Consider the following 23,718-nt stretch of genomic DNA (forward strand, 5'->3'; position numbering starts at 1 on the left):
GTTGGTTTGAAGAATCTTTACAAATGCTGTTGATCTTTGAGAGAGGAGCTGATTCCGTCATGTTCAATTTTATCCTCAGTTTGTTGAATGAGTAAAAAAATGTTCATATTGTGCTTCAAGATGAACCTAGGGGATGAGCGCTTGGAAGTAACTTCCTGAGGGGTCTAGTTTGGGGACCTATAATTATGGTTTAGAAGCCTGGAATGAGGTTGGAGATAAAGTTGTGATGCAATAAAGAACTTCCAAAAGTGTAAGTATTCTTAAAAAATGAGAGAATTGTCAAGAAGGAGAAAATTATTGGCACATTAATAAAAGAGGAAATTTAGACCAGAGAAGTTCCATAAGCAGAAGCTGAGAAAGCTGTCATGTCCTTGAGGAGAGTGATTCAATCTGAAACCATGGAGTGAGTCTGTGCCTAGAGAGAAAGGGGACCTTACTTGCCAAGAGACTCCAAGACCTGTGAGAGAAATGACTCTTAAGAATGGATTGGCAAGCAGATAACCTGTCGAAACCTACAGCTGACCCAATTTTAATAACAATTATACTCTGCTATTCCCCACATATCCCCACATATAGTCAAAATGGCTAACTAAACCTATTATGGTAGAAGAATAGGAAGATGAGGGTTAAGGTGAGGAGGGAACAGGAAAATACTGACTGTCGTTTCCTGAGGGAGTCTTCACCACTACATACACAGCAGGTAGTGTTTGCTGTATAACATGCTGCCCCAAATGTAATGACTTAAAACACAACCATTAACTTATCTCATAATTCCATGGGTTGGTTGGGAAGTTCTTCTGTCCGGAAAGGCTGGGCTGATACTGCTGGGTTGACTCAGCTTCTCCAGTCAGCTGGTATGTCAGCACCGGTTCTGATCTAGGATGCTCTAGGATTGCTTCAGTCATATGTTTGGGATTTAGAAGCCTCTTGTCAAGGATCTGGCTGTTTCTCCACATGGTCTTTCATCCTCTAGCAGGCTAGCTGGGGCTTATTCACATGGTAGTTCCAAGGTTCCAAGCACAGCAAGAGGACTAGCCCAGTGCTCAAGCACTTTCAAAGCCTCAGCTTGCATCACCTTTGCTAATATCCCATTGGCCAAAGCAAGCCATGTGGCCAAGCCAGATTCAAGGAGTGGACAAATAGATGTCACCTTTTGATAGGTGTGGAAGAATTTATGGCCATTTAAAAAATCTTCCACAAGTAGATAGTAAGGTTGGTAAAGAAAAAAACCAGTGAATCCTTAGAACTACAGAGAAAGAGTTGGGATGTCAAGGAGACTGTCCTTGGCTAAAGAAATTCCTCGTTTCCTGGCTGTGTTAGCAAAACACTACTTCCAGTATGATTTGGTCCAGCTAGGGAATGCTCTGTTTAGGGATTGCCCTGGGTTATGTTATCTCAGATCCCAACATAACTTTTGAGGCTCTGAATAGAACTGCAAACACCATCTTAAAACAATCCTGGAAGTGGCCCAGATTCCTGGGATCCATCTGTTCTGAAACTAGCCAGGCAGGGACGACCTCCATGGAATATGTGAAACCCAGGCCTACTGGTTCAGGGGTGACAGAGGACCTACTTTTTCTTTTTAAGTCAGGGATTAAGAACCAGAAGGTGCAAGGGGCGGGTGGATGAGTAGCAATGATAGGGTAGGTTAGGATTTTTAGCTGGAAATCACAAAAAGGAAGGATATAAATGGTAAGCCTGCTCCCAGAGGGAAGCAATCAAAATTAATAATAAGGTGGAGAATGTGATCTGGAGGAAAGTTTAGGGACCATTTAAAGGACAGGTGGAAGAAATCTGATCATCTCTTGAAGGAGTTTGATTTTTTTTTTTTTAAGAAGATGAGCTAAGGAAGATCCTAATCTCAGCTCTGCCACCAACCAGTTAGCTGTGTGACTGTGGACAAACCACCTCATTTAGTTTTCAAATCACCTCATGACAAAACGAGGGATTTTGGCTGGGTGATTTTTACAAAGTTCTTTCCAGCTCTAACATCTTCATGGAAGCTAGAAAAGGATTGACATATACGCGAAGGGAATGAGGCTCTGGCAGGAGGAATCCCCTTTAGAGAGCATTGAAACAAGTATTGAGGACGATTTCAAATCTCTAGAGCTTTAGAAACCTGATAGATCCCCATCATTCACGCAACAAATATTAATTGAGCATCTGCTCTATGCCAGACAGAGCAGTCAGTGAATGACAGCAGCTTGCTCCTGCCCCTGTGGAGATTACAGAATCATCTGGGTTTGATCAAATGATTTTAGAGAAAAATGAGGTTTTATAAGCACATCCAGCTTCATGATTCAGTCATTTGTCATAAAGAGTGGGATTGGGTTTGGCAGAAATGGGGAGGCTGGATTGCTGAGACAATTGCAGGCAGGGATTACATCAGATAACTTCTCTGAACTTCAGTTTCTTCATCTGCCAAATAAAAAGGGCACACTAGATCACCCCTAAAGTCTCACTCGGCTCCAGAATTCTGACCTGGCTGCCCAGCTTTCTTAGGCGCTTCAGCTCAGCAACTCCATCTAGTGTCACTGTGTGAACTTAGTAGAAAACATCTAACAGTCCTTCTACCAACTGATGAGAGCACTAAAGAGGCTGGACATAATGAAGACGAGATTGAGAATCAAGCTATCAGAGTAGGGGGTTGATGGTATTAGAACTAACACTGACGTAATGTTGACTGTGTGTCAGGCAGTGTTCTAAGTGGCAAATATTCATTTAATTCTCACAACAATCCTATGATAAACTACTAACACATACTAACTACTAACTACTACTAACTACTAGCTACTAACTACTAACACATACCTTACAGATGAGGAAACAAGACACAGAAAAGTAACTTGCCTCATAAGCAGCAGAGGCAGAATTCAAGCCCAGCTAGTGGGCTACAAAGTCCATCTTCTTAACCACCTCACTTTCCCGCCTCCAGCTAAGAGTGGTGGCATACTTACCACACTTACCATGTGCTGGGCACTGTTCTAAGAGTTTTGCATATTTGACCTCACTTAATCCTCTCAACAAAAATATGATGTAGGTATTAAAATCACAATTTTTTTTCACATGAGTAGACTTAGGCTCAGGGAGATTAAGTAATTTTTCTAAACTCATATCGTTGATAAGTGGTTTCAAACTTCAATATTCAGCCAGAGTGAAGGGAGCTGACCAAAAGATGCATCTGGGCTGCTGCCATCTCCCTAGTCCCACATGTCACTGCTTCATTATACTTGGTACAGAAAGGGAAGATGCAAGCATTAAATGCCAGATAGAGCTTTTTTTTTTCAATTATTCAAAGAGCCAGTTCCTGAACATTCAGAAGTTATTAATTCAATTAATGGATAATGCAGGCTTGTATGCATTTTCTTGGCCATTCTTGCTTCTCATCTTGGAGCAATGTTGTCGGGTAAATAATGAAGACATTAAGTGCCACAGAAGGTTTATAAGCTCTCCTTTAGGGATCCTATATCATAGTTTGAACTATCACTTTTATGTAAACACCGCCCCAGACTACATCTCCATGTCTCACCGCTCTAATTGCCTGAGGAACATGTCTGCTTTCCTGTTCCATTGTCCTCTCAAACTCAACATTCGGTATTCATTTGCAAATGCTTACAAGCACTTACTATGCACCAAGCACATATGCAAAACCATTAGACCTTAAGAAGGTGCTTGGCACATGGGAATACTAGTGAAAGACAGTCCTTCCTGTCAAGTTTTACAGAGTCTAGTCGGGGAGACTGGTAAACAGTCACTACAACGCAAGGTGACAAATGCTATGATGGGCTAAGCAGAAACGCTTCAGTATGTGCAATGATATTTCATCCAGTCTTAAGAGAGAGGGAAGAGTCGGGTCAGGGTAGTTTTCTCAGACAATTGACTCCTAAAACTGAAATCAGCACCTTTCTCCCCAAACTGGCTCCTTCTTGTCTCTGCTAGTTGTACTGCCATTTTTAGTTATCCAGGCTTGAAACATTGTGTACTCTTTCCTTGTTCACAAATCCATTGTCTAAACTAATCATCATTCCAGTCAATTCTTCCTTCTCAATATCACCTCCATTCTTTACCTTTCCCCATTCTGGTTCAATCTTTCGTCTTCTCAAGCCAGGAGTATTGTTACCGAACTCAGGTTCATTTTTGCTTATTGCCTGGAAAGCCAAACACTGAGACACCGAGATTGCAGCAGAGAGAGTTTAATCACAAGGCAGCCAAGTGAGGAAGCAAGAGAATGAATCTCAAATCTGTTTCCCCAAAAATGGGGACTCAGGGATATTTATGGGGTAGGGGGCAAGGAAGTCTGAAATGTGGAGGTAGATGATTGGAGGTAAGGAGAGATGATGATCTATGCAAGTGTAGTCAGACTTCATGCCTCTTCATAGGATGCACGTTCACAAAATGGAGGCATTAGCATGATCTGAGGGTGGAGTTTTAGCCTCTTGATGTCAAGAGGGCGCTTAGCGGACATCTGTGTGAGGATGAGTTGGTGGCCTCAACCTGCCTGAAGTGGACAAGGGGTTCTAATTCCTGAGAAATAGTTCAACCACCCATTACCATGGTGACCCAGGCTCCAGGGAAATGTTATCTATAGGAACCTAGTGGGAATCAGATATCTTATTGCCTAAATAGCACAGTTAACAATCGGTGGGTAAATGGCTAAAAGCTATAATCAGTAATTGCAAAAAGGGGAAAAAAACCCTCTCTTTAGTTCCTAGCTACCTAATTATCAATGGCTGTTTGCTGGTTTCACTATTGCACACGTCTGTCATCCTAACCCTAACAGTTCTCTTTTTCAATTCTCCCTGCACTGTACTCCAAATTCATTTGCTTAACATATTTTCCTGCTCAAAAATCTCTAAAGGTCATCCAGTTCCCAAAGGATAAAGACCAAGCTCCTTGTTCTGGCACCTCTGAATCGCCCACAACTCCCTTGTAAGAGCCTCTGCCTTCAATCTAATGATACTATTATCCCTCTAAAGTGCTCACTCTCTGCTCTTTCTGCATTCATGCCTGTGTTGACTTTTATTTGCCTCCAGTTCCTTTTTTTTTTAGATATAGAGTATCTACTCTATCTCTCCTTAAAGAGCCATTATTCTACCTCTTCTGTGAAGCTGATCTTAAAAAACTACAGAATTTATTGTTTGTGTTAGTCTTTTGGCAATCATAATGTATTGCTGTTTTCTTCAGTCAACTTTATAAAGTATAATTTACGTACAACTGCAACTGTATGTACCAATGTAACCATCATCACATCAGGATATAAAACATTGGCTTCACCCCCAAACATTCCTTCTGCCATTTTGCAGATGGTGTTCCCCTGCCCCGTCCTAGGCAACCACTGATTTTCTTTCTAGGACTACAGATTAGTTTTCTCTTTTCTAGAATTCCATACACATGGAAATATAGAGTATGTGCTCTTATTTGAGTTTGGATTTTTTCACTCAACATAATGTTTTCAAAATTTATCCACATTGTTACGTGTATGTTTGTTCTATTCTATTTCTTGAGAATTTCATTGTTTGGATATACTACAATTTGTTTATCCATTCACCTGTTAATGAACATTTGAGTTGTTTCCAGGTTTTGGCTCTTATGAACATTTGTGTAAAAGTCTTTCTGTGGACATATATATATTTTAACTTCTCTTGGGTAAATACCTAGGAGTGGAATTGCTTGGTTGAATGATATGGGTATGTTACCTTTACGACAGTTTGCCAAACTGTTTTCCAAAGTGGTTATAACATTTTGCATTCCCATCAACTATGTATGAGAGAGTTCCAGTTGCTCTTTGTCTCTCCAACACTTGGTTATTCTAAATCCTTTGCATTTCCATATTGTAAATGGTATCGATTTTTTATTTCACTTTCCAGTTGTTCATTGCTTGTATATAGAAATACAGTTTATTTTTGAACGACTGTACTAAACTCACTTATTGATTCTAGTAGCTTTTTTGTAGATCCCACAGGAATTTTTATGTACATGGTCATGTCATCATTTTTTTTAAAAAAAAAGACAGTTTTGTGTCTTCCGTTAAAACTTCTACTCATTTAATTAATTAATTTTGCCTTTATTGTACTAATTAGGATCTTCAGTACAATGTTGAATAGAAGTTTTGAAGAATGACCATCCTTGCCTTGTTCCTGATCTTAGGGATAAAACATTCAGCCTTTGAACATTAACTATGATATTATTGGTATATACTTCACAGCTGCCATTTATCAGGTTGAGAAAGTAAGTTCCCTTCTATTCTTAGTTTGCTGAGAGTTTTTATCATAAATGGATATTGATTTTTGTCAAATGTTCTTTCTAAATCTAATGAGATGATCATATGATTTTGCTCCTTTATTCTGTTAATGTGGTGAATTGCACTGATTGATTTTTGAATGTGAAGACAACCTTGCATTGCTGAGCTAAACTACACTTGGATGTGATGTATTATTCTTCTACTATATTGCAGGACAGGTTTACTAATAGTTTGTTGTAAGGATATTTGCATCTACATTCACAAAGGATATTGGTTTGTAATTTCTTATAATGTCTTTGCCTAGTTTTGGTAATAGGGTAACACTGAACTCAACGTGGAATGGAAAATATTCCCTCTTTCTTGAAGGGTGCTTGTGTAATGTTGACATTTTTTCTTATGTGTTTGATAGAATTTATAAGTGAAGTCATCTGGGCTTAGAATTTTCTTTGTGAAACGATTGTAATTACAAATTCAATTGCTTTAATAGATATAGAACTACTCAGATTTTCTATTTCTTCTTGTGTCAGTTTTGCTGGCTTGCCTCTTTTCAGTTTCAATTTGGTTCTTTTTTATAGTTTCCTTTTCTCTGCCAAGATTCCCCCACCTCTTCATCCATTACTGTTACATTTTCCTCTTTGAACATATATATAATAAATCTTTTAAAGTTCTTGTCTGCTAATTCCAACTTCTGGTTATCTTGAGGTGGTTGCTATTGATTCATTTTTGTCCTTATTATAGGCCACACTTTCTGATTTCTTCTCACGACTAGTAAAGTTTAATTTTATACTGGACATTTTGGAAGATAAATTCTGTTATCTTCTTCCAAGGCATGATGGATTTTTTTCTAACAGCCAGTTAACTTGGCTGATCTCAAACTCCAAACTCTGCTTCTGCTATGATACGTAGCAGCTAACCTAAGGCTTCCAACTGTTGCTTTCTGCAGGGCTGCCTGAAGTCTCTCCACACAACACCCGTGTAGTTCAGTGACTAGTCAAAGATTTGCGCGGAGTTTATAAGCAGGTTTTGGTCCCCCTCCCCAGTGGGGACCATGGTTTTTCTGCTTTTCCATGACTTGCCCCATCACTTTTCACTCTGGCAGCCCTTAATTTTCACCTCTGACTCCTCAGGCCAGTAAGACTGCAGCTTTCTGCTTGAGTTCTAACTGCCCTTCGCGGTGTGGAATAGGGAGTACATTGAAGTGTAAAGACACATAAAAGACATCTCATGCACTGAAGTTCACTTCTTTCAAGGTTGACTCCCTGTTTCTTCCCACTTTTAAGGCTCCTCAGCTCCCTCAAAGTTATTTCGTGTATTTTTTCCAGAGTTTATACATGTTATCTACGGGAGGGTTTAATCTGATACAAGCTTCCTCACCACTAACAGAATAGGAACTGATCTGTTTTCATGGAGAAATTTTGGGAGGTTTTAAAAAATGACACCATCACTACCATCATCTTTCCAGAATTCTCATAGTGGAACATTTAAAAAAATTATTTTATTGAGGTCATAATAGTTTATAACTGTGAAATTTCAGTTGTATGTTATCTTTTGTCAGTCACCCTCTAAATATGCCCTTTTACCCATTATGCCCACCCACCCCCAAACCTCCTTCCCCTCTGGTAATCATTAAACTGTTCTCTTTGTCCATGTATTTGCGTATCTTCCACATATGAGTGAAATCATATGGTGTTTGTCTTTCTCTGTCTGGCTTATTTCACTTAACATTTACCCTCAAAGTCCATCCTTGTTGTTGCAAATGGGACAATTTTGTCTTTTTTATGGCTGTGTAATATTCCATTGTGTATATAACATATACCACATCTTCTTTATTCAATCATCAGTCAATGGGCACTTGGGTTGCTTCCACGTCTTGGCTATTGTGAGTAATGCTGCAATGAACATAGGGGTGCATAAGTCTCTTTGAATTGTTGATTTCAAGTTCTTTGGATAAATACCCAATAGTGAGATAGTTGTGTATATGGTATTTCTGTTTTAATTTTTTGAGTAATCTCCATACTGTTTTCCATTGTGGCCGCACTAGTTTGCATTCCCACCAGCAGTGTATGAGAGGGTTCCTTTTCTCCACATCCTCTCCAACATTTGTTATTTTTTGTCTTGATGATTATAGCCATTCTGACAGGTGCAAGGTGATATCTCACTGTAGTTTTAATTTACATTTCCCTGATGATTAGTGATGTTGAACATCTTTTCATGTGCCTATTGGCCATCTGTCTATATTCTTTGGATAAATTTCTGTTTAGATCCTCTGCCCATTTTTTGATCAGATTTTTTGCTTTTTTTGTTGGGTTGTGTGAGTTCTTTGTATATTTTGGAGATTAACCCTTTGTCAGATATATGATTTGCAAATATTTTCTCCAAGTTGGTGGATTGCCTTTTCATTTTATTCCTGGTTTCCTTTCCCTTGCAGAAGCTCTTTAGTCTGATGAAGTCCCACTTGTTTGTTTTTTCTTTTGTTCTCCTTGTCCAAGCAGACATGGTATTCAAAAAGATCCTCCTAAGACTGATGTCAAAGAGTGTACTGCCTATATATTTTCTTCTAGGAGTTTTATGATTTCACATCTTACTTTCAAGTCTTTAATCCATTTTGAGTTATTTTTTTGCATATGGTAAAAGATAACAGTCTACTTTCATTCTTTTGCATGTGGCTGTCCAGTTTTCCCAACACCATTTATTGAAGAGACTTTTCTTTCTCCATTGTATGTTCTTGGCTCCTTTGTTGAAGATTAACTCTCTGTAGATGTGTGACTTTATTTTTGGGCTTTCAATTATGTTCCATTGATCTGTGTGTCTGTTTTTGTGCCAATATCATGCTGTTTTGATTACTATTGCTTTGTAGTATATTTTGAAGTCAGGGATTGTGATGCCTCCATTTTCTGCTATAATTTTTATTACTTCCCTCCTTCTGCTGACTTTGGGCTTTGGTGGTTCTTCTTTTTCTGCTTCTGTTAGGTGCAGTTTAAGATTACTCATTTGAGATTTTTCTTGTTAGTGAAGGTGAGCCTGGGTTGCTATGAATTTGCCTCTTAGGACAGCTTTTGCTGCACCCCATGTTGAGTTGGTATGGTGTATTTTCATTTTCATTTGTCTCCAGATATTTTTTTATTTTTCCTTTAATTTATTCATGATCCATTGGTTTTTCAGTAGCATATTGTTTAGTCTCCACATATTTGTCACTTTCCTAGCTTTTTTCTTATAATTGATTTCTAGTTTCATAACATTATGGTCAGAAAAGATGCTTGATATGATTTCAATCTTCTTAAATTTATTGCCTCATTCCCCAACATATGGTCTATCTTTGAGAATGTTCCATGTGCACTTGAAAAGAAGGTGTAGTCTGCTGATTTTGGATGGAGTGTTCTAAATATATCCATTAAGTCCATCTGGTCTAGTTTTTTGCTTAATTCCACTATTTCCTTATTGACTTTCTGTCTGGATCATCTATTCATTGAAGTAAGTGTGGTGTTGAGGTCCCCTACTTTTATTGTGTTGCTATTAATTTCTCCTTTTAGGTCTGTTAATAGTTCCTTTATTTCCTTTGGTGCTCTTGTGTTAGGTGCATATATATTTATAAGTGTTATGTCCTATTGGTGGAGTGTCCCTTTTATCATTATAAACTGCCCCTCTTTGTCTCTCATTGCCTGTTTTATCTTGAAGTCTACTTTGTCTGGTATAAGTATGGCAACACCTGCCTTCTTTTGTTTTCCATTAGCTTGCAGTATTGTCTTCCATCCCTTCACTCTGAGCCTGTGTTTGTGTTTAGAGCTGAGATGTGTTTCCTCAAGGGAGCATATTGGTGGGTCTTGTTTTTTAATCCATCCAACCATTGTTTGCCTTTTCATTGGGAAATTCAATCCATTTACATTTAGAGTGGTTATTGGTATATAAGGGCTTAATACTGCTATTTTATCACTTGTTTTTTAGTTGTTTTGTATTTCCCTTGTTTCTCATCCCATGCATTTCCAACTGCCAGTTCAGTTTGGTATTTCTCTATGATGATTTTCTCAGTTTTCCCTTTATTTATCATTTGTGTCTCTGTTCTGATTTTTTGTTTAGTGCTTATGTGAGGTTTGTGTAAAAGATCTCGCAGATGAGATAGTCCATTTTCTGATAGACACTTATTTCCTTAGCCTGAGTAGTTTCCATCCCTTTCCTCTTCCCTGTCTAAGTTATCATTGTCACAACTTATTGCTTTTTGTGTTGTGAGTTTGTGATTAAAATGAAGTGATTACAGTTATTTTTGATGCTTTCCTTCCCTTCATCTTTAATGTTATAATTAAGCATTTGCTAACTAGTTCTGATAGAAAGCTGCAATTTTCTGATTTTGTCTATTTATCTCCTTGCTCAAGGCTTTGTAAGCCCTTTCTTTTCTTTTCTTTTTTTTCAGGTTTGAGGGTCTTCTTCATTATTTCTTGTAGGGGAGGTCTTGTGGCAGTGAACTCCCTCAGCCTTTGTTTATCTGGGAAAGTTTTTATTTCTACGACATATCTGAAGGATAGTTTCACTGGATAGACTATTTTTTTTTTAAAGATTTTATTTTTTCCTTTTTCTCCCCAAAGCCCCCCGGTACATAGTTGTGTATTCTTCGTTGTGGGTTCTTCTAGTTGTGGCATGTGGGACGCTGCCTCAGCGTGGTCTGATGAGCAGTGCCATGTCCGCGCCCAGGATTCGAACTAATGAAACACTGGGCCGCCTGCAGCGGAGCGCGCGAACTTAACCACTCAGCCACGGGGCCAGCCCCACTGGATAGACTATTTTTGACTGAAAGTTTTTGTCTTTCAGAATTTTGAATATCTTTCCACTCTATTCTAGCCTGTAAGTTTTCTGACAAGAAATCTGCTGAAAGCCTGAGAGGGGTTCCTTTGTAGGTTACTTTCTTCTGCTTTGCTGCCCTCAATATTTTTTCTTTGTCATTGACTTTTGCCACTTTTAATAATATACGCATTGGAGAAGGCCTTTTTACATTGATATAATTAGGAGTTCTATTACCTTCATTTGCACGTAATTCCAGCTCATTCTCCAGGTTGGGAAGTTCTTGGCTATTACTTCTTTGAACAGCTCTTTGCTCCTTTCTCCCTCTCTTCTCCTTCTGGAATACCTATAATCCTTATGTTGCGTTTCCTAATTGAGTCAGATATTTCTCAGAGAATTTCTTCATTTCTTTTTAGTGTTAGTTCTCACTCCTCCATCTGCAGCATGTCTATATTTCTGTCCTCTAAATTACTGATTTTGTCCTCCATAATATCAGCTCTGTTATTTAAGGACTCCAGCTTTTTCTTTATCTTGTTCATTGTGTCTTTCATTTCCAACATTTCTGATTGGGTTTTTTTTTTATAGTTTCAACCTCTTTTGTGAAGAATTCCCACTGTTCATTAATTATATTCCTGAGATCATTAAACTGTCTTTCTGAATTTCCTTGTAACTTATAGAATTTCTTTATGATAACTATTTTAAATTCTCTGTCACTTAGATTGTAAGTTTCTGTGACTTCAGGATTGATTTCTGGGTACTTGTCATTTTCCTTCTGATACGGAGTGTTAATATACCTCTTCATGCTATTTGATGGGGTGGACTTTTGCTGTCACATAGTCGTAGTATCTGGTTGCAGATTTAACCTGCCACCACTGGGATGGGGGCAGAAGCTGTGTTTTTGAGCCCTCTGTGACCTCTGGCTGATGTGCCTGACCATTGGAAGCTGTGCTAACAAGGCTTGTCTGCGTTTTCTCACTGGCTGCAGGTGCTTTACACACATAGGTGCAGGTGCTCAGTTGGGGATCCTGTGCTCTGGCCAACTGGCTGAGCTGGTGTGCCAGGTGGGAGAGAGGAGTGCTTTCTTCTGCATGCGTGATCCTGAGCTCCTCCACTCTGCACTCAATGTTTGCCCACCTGGGCTGTTTGGCTTGGTGTGGACATCCATGTGACTGCTTAGCCACCTTGGTGTGGAATGTTCCCACAGGCTGGGAGGCAACTCCAAGAGTGCAAGCATTCCCATGGATGGCTGCCTTTTTCCCTCTTCTCCTCTCAGGTTTACATGCTGGCCACCACACAAGGTCCTAGGCCCCAGATTGCTGCTCCTGGGGAGGGTGAGGAGACCCCTTACCTCCTTCCACTGCCTCCCAGGGGGGTTCAGCACCTCCACCTTCAGATACCTGGCTGTGTGGATCTCTCAGACATCTATTGTGTTGTGAAAATGCCCTCTGTTGGTTTATGAATGTCCTTTTCATTGTGTCTTAGTGGGGAGAGACTTAAGGAAGAGCGCACCCCACTATGACGCGGACGTCACCTTCATAGAGGAATATTTTTGACTGAACAAACTTTACTTTCACACACTCAACATATCTCCCTTCTTGCCTAAAGTCCAATGGTTTTATGTGTATATCCAGTTGAGTTTCTTAAGTATAAAAAAAATACTGGCCAGCCATAGAATACATTTAAAATAAATTTGTGTAGAATAAAGTAAATTTTTTTATTGTGACCTCAAATGCCTTACCCATTCTGGTCCTGTACACCACTCCAACCACATCTCGTATCACTCTCTGCCTAGTTCATTATCTCCAGCCACCCTAGCCTTCTTTCTGTTGCTCAAATACCAGAGCACCTGCTGTTCCTACCATCTGCAATGCTCTTCCCTCAGATATTACACAGTTGCTCCTTTTGATCATTCAGGTCTCTGAGCATATATCATATCCTTAGAAAGTTCTTCTCTGATTACCCTACCTAAAGGAGCAAACCCTCTCTTCACCTCAATTATGCTTTAACATTTTGCTCTGCTTTATTTTCTTCAAAGCACTAATCACTATCTGAAATTATTAATTCATTTCCTTGTTTATTGTCTGGCTCCCTACTAAAAGGTAAGTGTCAAGATAGCAGAATCTTTGCCTGTTTTGTTCATCAATGTATCCTTAGTATCTAGAACAGTTGTCTGGCACAGAGTATGTTTAATAAGTACTTAATAAATAAATAAATAAATGAAGAATGATATGGGAGGTGTTGAAGTAAATCTAACTTTTTTTCCCTCCATTAAACTCATCTGACACCAAAACAAATTAAGATAATTGAAAATGCTTATGTAAAAAGCCAACAGTATTATATAAACTATAAGTTCCTTATGTTTAACTTAAAATGAAGCCAGTATTTTATTTTATTTTAAGGTAGTGAAACATTATATAATATACTATAAAATCACGTGAATCAACAAACCAAATATAAATTCTCAATTGGTAAGAGAAAAAACCCTAACTGAACAGGAAAAAAAATAATTAATAAAGTGCTCTTATGGCTGTCAAAGTTGTTTAATATGTGGAAATGAAGTAAACTCATGGGAGTGAAATTTGGGGATGAATGGGCAGATAACATTCATTACATTTTGAATTAGAGAGATGGGCTGTTTCAAAGCTCAAGGGACAGTAGGTACTTACTGATCGTATTTAGCTTCAGAAGATTTATATGCTTAATTTTAAAACATAATGCTCTCTTAAAACATAAAATAGCCAAAGCAGCAGCAATAATAATAATAATGCTTTGTTGTTTACATAATCATTGTTCAGGCTCACAACTTCTATTAATACTTAATTCTATTATTCTTTTTATTAGAATTACACTGTTCAAATTAAGTCAGACATGAAATTAGTTTTTGAAGAAAATCACTTTGGTGTATTATTTAAACCTTCAAGGATAAAACGTATGCAAGTTCTTCCAATCATGCAGAACTAACAAGACATGTGAGGTGTAAAATAGACTTTTATTTTTACTATTCTCCATAGAAGATCAGAGTTATAGTAAGTTTCTTAGAAACCATTGTAACAAATTACTTCATGGTACAAAGTTGCCATAGAAATTTTCCTGGTGAATGGCAGATGGGGCAGCTAAATTTCACATGCTTATTTCCCAAACGTAGAATTCAGTAGAGTGGTATTGATAGAGGAAAACCTAATCCCAGAAATGGGGATATGTTAGAAATGTAATATCTTTTCTTGCATGATGTCAATAATTTCAATCTAAATTAGTCAAGCTAATTGATTTTTTGTAATAGGAACTCATGCAAGTAGATTTCATTAACAAGGTAATCTAACCATACGAAACTCTAACTCTAAATTGATTCCCTTTGAAAATTTTCTGTGAGAGCCATAGCTTCACCAGAAATGCTCACAGGGACTGATCCAGAGATCTAATAGTATTACAAATGAACACACCAATAAACAAATAACACAGAAAATAATAATCAAGAGTAATTGTCCTGGCTTTACCCCAAAATCATTTTATAGTATCAGACTTGGCTGTGTTCACTATTATTGCTCTTTATCTTCACATTATTTAGAAGGAGAGTGGCATTGTAACTCGTGAATGTCAAATAAGTCCCATATGAGTGTTGCTTCTGAACTAAGCTTAAATATTCAAGGCTTAATCTTGGTCTGGAAATGTTGCTATTTAGTTTTGTTTTATAACCTGATTACCACCAAAAAGATAAAAAGAAAAAGAAGGTGAAAGTGGGAGGTGGGGAGGTTTTGGGCAGGATTATCTTCATTATCTTGGCAAGCAGGCAAATTTTTGTCTTAGAACTAAACAAATTTTCTGATACTCAACTGTCAAATTATCTCGAAGTGAAAGATATACAAGAGCAAAGAGATAATTATGTTAGCAAAGATTTGAAAACTTATAGCACATCAAGTCATCTGACGCTGTGTTTTTAACAGATCTCTTCTTTCACCTGCACAGCTATATAAGATTAATCACTCTGCTCACTCTTGATATCCTGGTCTGCATCTGTTTCTGAGTCACTGGAGTAAATGTCAAAGAGAGAGGAAGTTCTAGGCCACAATTCACCAGTCTGAGGAGATGCATTACATAGTTGTTTTCCAAACACTTTCACTTTGGCCTGAACACCTGAAAGAGAATAAACACAATTACCTACGAGTTAGACTTTGCTTTTCATTTATCTTTCATATACAAAAGATCAATTCAATTGATCAATCAACTGGAGAATCAAAACATACCCACACTATGGTGAGGGGGCCTTTTCAAGAAATCTGTGTACTTTTATGCACTGGGCCTTCTTCACAGTGAGTAGGTACTGAAGTGACATCATTAGATAGATTATCAGCACGGATTTGTGTTTGTATAACTTCATTTTCACATGTAATCTAAAAATATTAATCAGAGGAGAATTATATCAAAGGTAAACCCACCTTATATGGTTGTATCTCTCGAAAGTTACAAGTAGTGAAAGAGTATAGATAATACTTTTCAAGGTCACATAATAGGAAGGCTGGAATTTGAACCCAGGCAAGCTGGAACCATAGTCCAAGTACTTAAGAACTCTGCCATACTGTTCTTTACTATCTCTAAATCATAAATTACTAAGAATTCTAGTCAAGCAGAAATCTATAAGCTATTAAGCTATTTGCTTACAACTCACTATTTTTTTCCTAAATCAACAGCTGGAAGAGATAATATTACCAGAATTGAATATCACAATAGTAGCCTTATTCTAGAAAGCCTAATCATCACTTTCATACCTTGCAGGGAAATACTTTAATAAAATAACATGATTGGCTTTAATGTTTTTATTCTTGCCTGAGAAAAATTACAATGTGAAATGGAAATTTTCATTTGTGGGGGAAGTAAGAGGTACAAAGAAGGAGGATTTCTAGTACCTAGAAATCATGTGGAAGAGGACAGGAAAAGACATCTTGAAAGTGTAAGAGGACTATGGGAAGAAAAAAATAAGAAGTGATAGAGAAGTGAAAACAAAATTAAAGTGCTTTGTAATTTTACCTCTGGCCCTGGTAGTAGCAACCGCCATGAGACTACTGAAAGAATATGTTAGCAGGCATTTTGGGCTGCTGTAACACAGACTATTAATACTCAAGTTAAAAGAACTTTGTGAAGAAACTTTTGTGAAGAGCCCCTTTGTAACATGAATAATTACACCTAATATTATTGAGGATTTAAATGAAAATTTAAGTCTTATCTTTATTTGTCCTTATAAAATTATGACTAATTTCCACTGGCTACATCTACTTCTAAGCCAAGCATTATAAAAGTCTAGAATAAGTACAGATTTCTTTACAAAACAGATATACACCTAATAAAACAGAGTTTTAGGAATTGTTTAATCAGGGTTTAAAAAATAACTTTGGTTCCCTTTATAACAATATGTTATATCATTGAGTAAAATAGGTACCATAAAGAGAAGCAAAAAAAAAAATCCTAAAAACTAGCCATAATCTCATCATCCATAGCTAACAAATTTATATTTTGGTACATTTTTTTGTCTTTTTCTATGCATTAAAAAAAATTGGGATGATATGTTTTATAATCTAATTTTCCCCTTTAATATATATGTCATATTTGTATGTTATTAAATATTCTAAGTCATAATTTTCATGGCTGTACATGTTCTATTGTACAGATATACTAATTTATTAAAACAAACCATATTATTGGAAATCTTTGAACATAAATCTTTTGTGCACATATCTGATTACTTCTTCATATTACAAGGTTAAGAGGCAGAATTTCCAGATATGTGTTAATCAACTGGAACATGACTCAAAAGAAAATATTTAGAATGAGGCAGAGAGAGAAAAAAGGATGAAAAATATAGAAAAGATCATAAGAGACTTGGTGGATATGATGAAAAAGTATAACATACACTATTAATTGTAGTCCCAGAGGAAAGGAGAGAGAAATGGGACAGAAGCAATATCTGAACAAATAACATCTGAAAATTTGCCAAAATAGATAGAAGGCATTAAGACATGGTTTTGCAAAAGTACTATTTGTATTTGTCAAGATAGAAACAAACAAAACTGTACCTATGCACATTACAGTAAAACTGGAAAACAAAGGAAAACCTTAGGAGTACTCAGCTAGAGGAAAAAAGTACATTTTTCTCAAATGGGCAACTACAAAACAGAGAAATGTCTAAACTCTGAAGGATATAGAAAGATTTAAAGTAAAAGGATGTACTATGCTAACACTAACCTAAAGAAAGCTAGCGTTGCTATAGTATTAGCGTGATATCACTAATAACATAGTTCCAAAATACACAACACAAAATTGGTGGAAGATTTTAAACATGCCTCTCTCATAACTAATACAATAAGTAGACAAAAGTTCCATAAGGATATAGGAAATTTAAAGAACATGATTACTAGACATATATGGAACAGTGTACCCAACTGCAGAGCACACATCCATCTCCAGTGCATACAGAACATTTACAAAAACTGACCTCTGTTACTGACCCAATACAAGTTTCAATAAATTTGAAGATTAAATTCATATGTTGTATATTCTCTGGCCACAATCCATATGTTGTATATTCTTTAACCTAGACATCTATGACAAAAATATAATTATAAAACGCTCATATGTTTGGAAATTTTCAAATATAGTACTAAACAATCCATGAATCGAGATAAAACTAAGTGGAAATTAGAAGATATTTTTACACTAAATAATAAAAATATCCTATATCCAAAACTTGTGGGATTCAGTTAATACCACACTTGGGAATTTATAGTCTTAAATACACATAATAGTATAGAAAAATTAATTAGGCTTGATTATTTTAGGTTGGAATCATTAACATCATGCAAAAAAGTATTTCACAAAATATTTCTACTGTATCCCCATTTCAGGAGTCAGTTTTTCCTCTAACAATACCACTCTAGTGAATTCTACATTCGGAAAATAAGCCTGTGAAACAGCTGCCCCATCTGACATTCTCTATGAAAATTCTGAAAATCAGTGATCTAATTTCACTTTCAAGAAGTTAAAGGAAGAATAGGAAATAAAAAATTTAAAAGTAGAGGGACCAAGAGTGAAATGTAACGCAGACTGCAGACTTTGGGTGATAATGATGTGTCAACGTGGGCTCATCAGTTGTAACAAACATACCCTCTGGTGGGATGTTGATTGTGGGAGAGGTTATGCATGTGTGGGGGAGGCGGTATACGGGAAATCTCTCTAACTTCCCCTCAATTTTGCTATGAACCTAAAACTGCTCTAAAAAAATTAAGCCTTAAAAAATAATTCAAAAAATACTGAAAATCTTTAAAAAAATTTAAGCACTTGGGCAAAATTTGAAATATTTGATAATTCAATGTTTAGTCTTCACATAAGCAAGTTAGTTATTTATAAAGTATTCTTGTGTGAAATAGCACATCTGAATACGTAAGGATATCCTAGTGTTTAAGTGAAGTTTTCACTTTTTAATAAGTTTGTTTAATAGAAAAACAGATATGAAAAGGTTCATGTTAATCATTTAGCTCAGTAATGTATAAATCTAACCTATCAAGGAGAAAATAAAAGCTGAAAAAAATAAGTAGAGGGAAGGAAATAATAAAAAATAGAAATACATGAAAAAAAATACCAGAGAGCAGGGCTGGTGCGGTTGTGTAGTGGTTAAGTTGCACACTCCTCTTAGGTGGTTAAGTAGGCAGCCCAGGGTTCGCAGGCTTGGATCCTGGGCACAGACTAGCACCCCTCATCCAACCACGGTGGCATCCCACATAAAACAGAGGAAGATTGGCACAGATGTTAGCTCAGCAACAATCTTCTTTACACACAAAAAACCCCAACAACCATCCAGAGAGATCAAAAAGGCAAAGCTCATTCTTTGAAAAGATTAATAAAAATAAATAAACACCTGGTGAAGCAGATCATGGGAAAAATAGACTGAAAAAGCAACAATTACTACAGATCATACAGAACTTTAAAAGGTAAAAGATTATCTTGAATAATTTTGTCAATATATTTGAAAACATATTAAACTGACAAAATTTTAGAAAAATTTATCAAAATGGAAACAGAAACAAAAAACTCTGAATAACCCTACAACTATTTTAAAAATTGAATCCATAATTAAAAATCTTCCCACAAGGAAAACTCCAGGATGAGATGTCTTTTTCAGTGAATTCTACCAAATATTAATACCAAATTTATTAGTGAATATATAATGACAATTTATAGAAACTTTTCCAGAGAATTATAAAAGAGGGAATGACTCCAAATTGGGCAGCATTGTCTTTTTTTTTTTTGAGGGAGATTAGCCCTGAGCTAACATCCACCGCCAATCCTCCTCTTTTTGCTGAGGAAGATTGGCCCTGACCTAACACCCATCGCCATCTTCCTCTGCTTTATATGTGGGATCCCTGCCACAGTGTGGCTTGATAAGCAGTGCGTAGGTCCATACCTGGGATCCAAACCGGTGAACCCTGGGCTGCCAGAGCAGAACATGCAAACTTAACCACTGCGCCACCAAGCCAGCCCCAGCATAATCTTGATACTAAAACCTGAGACAGCATTTCAAGAAAGAAAAATTATAGACCAATTTTGCTCATAAACACAGACACAAAAATCCTAACTATAATATTAGCAAATTATATTAAGCAACATCAAAAAAGAATAATACACCTTGGCCAAATTGGGTTTACTTCAGCCTTGGAAGTTTGATTCTATATCTCAAAACCAGGCATACATTTCACCACATTAACAGAATAATAAACAAAATATATGACCATTAATAGATTCAGAAAAAGCATTTGATAAAATTCAACATCATTTATGATTTAAATCTGTAGCAAAAACTAGGAATAAAGAGGAATATTTCTTTTTATGATAAACAGCAGCTACAAAAAAAAACTATAGCAGAAATCATATAAAATGGTGAAATATTAAAGACTTTCCCTCTGAAAATGGAAATGAGGAAAGGATTCCCCATCACTCCTATGTTCCCCACACTGTCCTGGAGGTTCTAGCTAGTGCAATAGGAAGAATAAGATAAAGCATGAACATCAAAAACTATTTGCAGACATTTTTTAAACATGTAGGAAGTCCCAAAGAATCTATAAATTACTGGAATTAATAAATGAGTTTAACAAGGTTTCTCGATAAAAGGTCAATAAAAATCAATTTATCTACATATATTTATAGAAAATAAAATTTTAAATATTATTATTTATAATAGCAAAATCAAATAGGAATAAATCTAATCAAAGATGTATAAGATCTCTAAATGGAATGCCATAAAATGTTTTTAAGAGAAATGCAAAAACCCAAATAAACGGAAGTATACCCTATGTTCATGGATTGGAAGAATCAATATTGTCAATATGCCCTTTCTCCCCACATTTATTTATAAATTTAGTGCAATCTCAATCAAAATACCAGTAGATAATTTGTAGAAATTGAAAAGCCAATTTTAAAATATATATGGAAATTTAAATAGCCGCAAATAGCCAAGACATCCATGAAAATGAATAAGATGAGTTAATCAATGGATATTAATTCTTAATTTAAACTACAGTAATTAAGACACTGTGATAATGATACAAGGATAGGCAAACAGACAAACAGAACAGAACAGAATGTGGAAATAGCCTTATATGTATACTGACACGACTTATGATGAAGGGGTTCAGAACAAGCCTCCCCAAAATGTGCCACTTTGGCATGTGGACTATTTAGAGCTGAAGGCAATCAAGACCTAGCCAATTCAAGAAAAACTTTTACCTCTCCCTTGACACTTAAAAGAATTTAGATAGGGGCCCTGGCCCAGAAAGAGAACTATTACCAGAGAGAACTTTTCTTTTTTTTTTGCTTTTGTTTTTGAGGAAGACTGGTCCTGAGTTAACATCCATGACCATCTTCCTCTACTTTATATGTGGAACGTGTGCCACAGCATGGCTTGATAAGCGGTGCATAGGTCATGCCCAGGATCTGAACCAGTGAACCCTGGGCCACCAAAGCAGAGCATGTGAAGTTAACCACTATGCAACTGGGCTGGCCCTCAGACAGAACTTTTTATCTGAATGACCTATCTGTAAGCCAGGGCAAACATCTAATTACCAAACATCTACCCTACTTATTGTCCTGTGAATTACCCTCCTCCCCTTTGAAGTCCCAGGCCACTATCCCATTCCTCAGCTCAGGATGGCATAAAAGCCCCAACTGCCTGACTTGCCCTATGTCTCATATTCTTATGGGGTTTCTCTATGTGTGTAATTAAATTTGTTTTTCTCCTGTTCACCTGTCTTATGTCAACTTGATTACCAGACCAGCCAAAGAGCCAAGAAGGGTAGAAGGAAAAGTTTGCCTCCCATACAATGACAAAGTTAACACTGCAAGGTGATGAGGAAATGCTAGTCTTTTCAATAAAAGATGCTGAATCAATTGAGTATATCTGGGAAAAAATGAAACTTAAATTCTATCTCATATCATACACAAAAATCAATTCTAAATGGGTTGTAGGGGGCTGGCCCTGTGGCCGAGTGGTTAAGTTCGCATGCTCCGCTGCAGGCGGCCCAGTGTTTCGTTGGTTCAAATCCTGGGCGCGGACATGGCACTGCTCATCAAACAATGCTGAGGCAGCGTCCCACATGCCACAACTAGAAGGACCCACAACGAAGAATATACAACTATGTACCGGGGGTCTTTGGGGAGAAAAAGGAAAAAATAAAATGTTTAAAAGCCAAAATATCAGTTCACTTCACTTCTTGGTGAACTCTTCCCATCTCTAGAAATGAACACTCTTTAGATCCAGTTGAGTCATAACCTAACCTGTGTATGGTGATAGGGCTGAAGTTTGATTACCTCAAAGAAGTCTAGGAAGTTTTCTTTAAGATGGGAAGTGGGGAAGAAGATGGTAGTGACCAGATGCAAAGTAAGTGTAATCAACGCTTAAAGGGAGGCCGCCTGCTCGGTCTCCCTCTTCTTCCGCCTTGGGTGCTGAGGAGGCCCCTGTGCACGGTGGGCACGGCGCCTGCTACGAGCCTCGGGCGCTGCGAGAAGGCAGGCTCTTCTGGACAATCGGAGACGTCAAAGCAGGCGGGAGCAAAGCGGTCCGAGCAGATGAGCGAGGGCTCACTGCCCGGCACGCAGTGGAGCGGCAGCCGCCGCACGGCTCGGTCCTTGGGGAAGCGGAACAGCGACTTCCCGGACTTGGGGGTGTTGCCGCAGAGCGGGGCCACGCGGCGGGCCGGCAGGACGGCGGCCGAGCCGGGATCCCCAGGCCCCCGCACGCCCGCGCTCCGAGCCGCGGCCGGGGGAGGCGGTCCTCCCTTCCCCCGTCCCCGCCGCGTCGGGCCGCTTTCCTCGCCCTGGCTCCGGCCCCCGGAAACGCCGACCTGGGGCCCCACAGGCGACGGTACCCGAGTCTCTGATAGCTTCCTCCCCGTCCTCGTCGCAGTTTTCCCCAGAGAGCAGCCGGCAGCAGGCAGCAGGTTACGAATTTCGCGCGGCCCGAGCCGAGGTGGGCCGTAAAGAGGAACGAACCGGAAGTGGTGGTTGTCACGGCTACCGAGGTGGCCAGCCTCTTCCCGGTCTTCTCCTCCTCGTCCTCCCACTCTGTTTTTATGAGGCCAGGAAAACAGAACGAGGACGTGCTCACGCACCGGGTGCCCCCAAATATAGCCAGATGCGCTAACGGCTGTGTTGGCCGGTTGATTTGGGAGAGGACCAGACCGGAAACGGTAGTTTCCATGGTAACCCCTGAGCGGGTTACCTGGGAGATGACCCCTTTCGGCCTCTGAATTTCTGCTGTAGCGTCGCTTCTAAGGCAGATCCCACAGATCTTGGACTGTCTCCTACCATGATTCCTGGGAAATACCGCTCCGTTTCTGGCCGGGCTACGAACAACGTAGGTTGGGTCTCCTGCTTTCTCTTTTTTCCCATTCGAATCGTCCTTTCTGACTGGCGTCTTTGTCCTAGGTGATGGGCTGTAATATTGGGACCAGGACCGCTGAGTCTACTCAAGCTATTGTCTGACCGAGGCTTGAGATTCGTGGACTGACCAAGGCACTTGGAGGGCATTTAACATTGTATGATGGGTATTCAAAGTCTTGTCCAGGATCTTGGCTTCCCGGAAGGTGGAGCTGGTCTGCTGTGAAAGGCTCAGGTTCATTTAAATTCCTTTAACCAGTCAATTTCTTTTCTTTTTTTTTTTTAATTAAGGAAAGAATTTATTATTAACAGACACTCCCACCCCCTTCACTTGTCCCATTGAGATATTTACTTAGACCTGAAATGGCAATGTCAAAAGCCTGACGTGATGAGTAGAGGGTTAAATTGCTGCAGACATTTTGGAAAATGAATCACAGTGAAACCTTTTAATTCTTGGTTGCAATTTTATTGTTTTCAGCAAATCCTCAGAACATGGTAATTTACCAGAAACAGAGAAAAGCAAGCATTCTGTTTTATTCTAATTTTTTGTTATGTCTTTATCTGTATTATTTTGGGGAAGAATGTGTGTGTGTATGTGTGTTTAAGTTAAGAGCATATTTTATGGTTTAATTTTTACATTGCAGGTGAACTGTGGGCTTCATCTGGTTATTCAAACATCATCGCTTCCTGAAAAAAACAAAGTAAGATTTCAGCAGATTTGTATTTATATTGAAGATAAGTTGTTTTGTATTCTACATAAATAGCATGATATAAAGAGTAGAGTCTGACTT

At 38.1% G+C, this 23,718-nt stretch overlaps 2 protein-coding genes across 3 annotated transcripts in view; one reads left to right on the plus strand and one right to left on the minus strand.

Annotated features, from left to right (window-relative positions):
- Positions 1-13,564: 13,564 nt before the first annotated feature.
- On the minus strand, positions 13,565-22,818 carry LOC124235144 (THAP domain-containing protein 10-like; the record flags this gene model as incomplete). The annotated part of the gene is given in 6 exon segments (XM_046652753.1): positions 13,565-15,142; positions 15,253-15,282; positions 15,285-15,399; positions 19,461-19,553; positions 21,945-22,005; positions 22,007-22,818. Coding segments are annotated over 6 exon segments (1,308 nt in total), but the record flags the coding sequence as incomplete, so codon positions are not given.
- LOC124232348 (leucine-rich repeat-containing protein 49-like) overlaps positions 22,684-23,718 on the plus strand; it is a 136,219-nt gene continuing 135,184 nt past the window's right edge. For both annotated transcript variants that reach the window (XM_046649303.1, XM_046649311.1), the window contains exons 1-2: positions 22,684-22,904; positions 23,572-23,628. In XM_046649303.1, the coding sequence (XP_046505259.1) occupies positions 22,857-22,904; positions 23,572-23,628 (105 nt within the window). In that variant the 5' untranslated portion in view covers positions 22,684-22,856. The remainder of the gene's footprint in view (positions 22,905-23,571; positions 23,629-23,718) is intronic.

This window comes from Equus quagga, chromosome 2, assembly GCF_021613505.1.
Source record: "Equus quagga isolate Etosha38 chromosome 2, UCLA_HA_Equagga_1.0, whole genome shotgun sequence".
Lineage (NCBI taxonomy): Eukaryota > Metazoa > Chordata > Mammalia > Perissodactyla > Equidae > Equus > Equus quagga.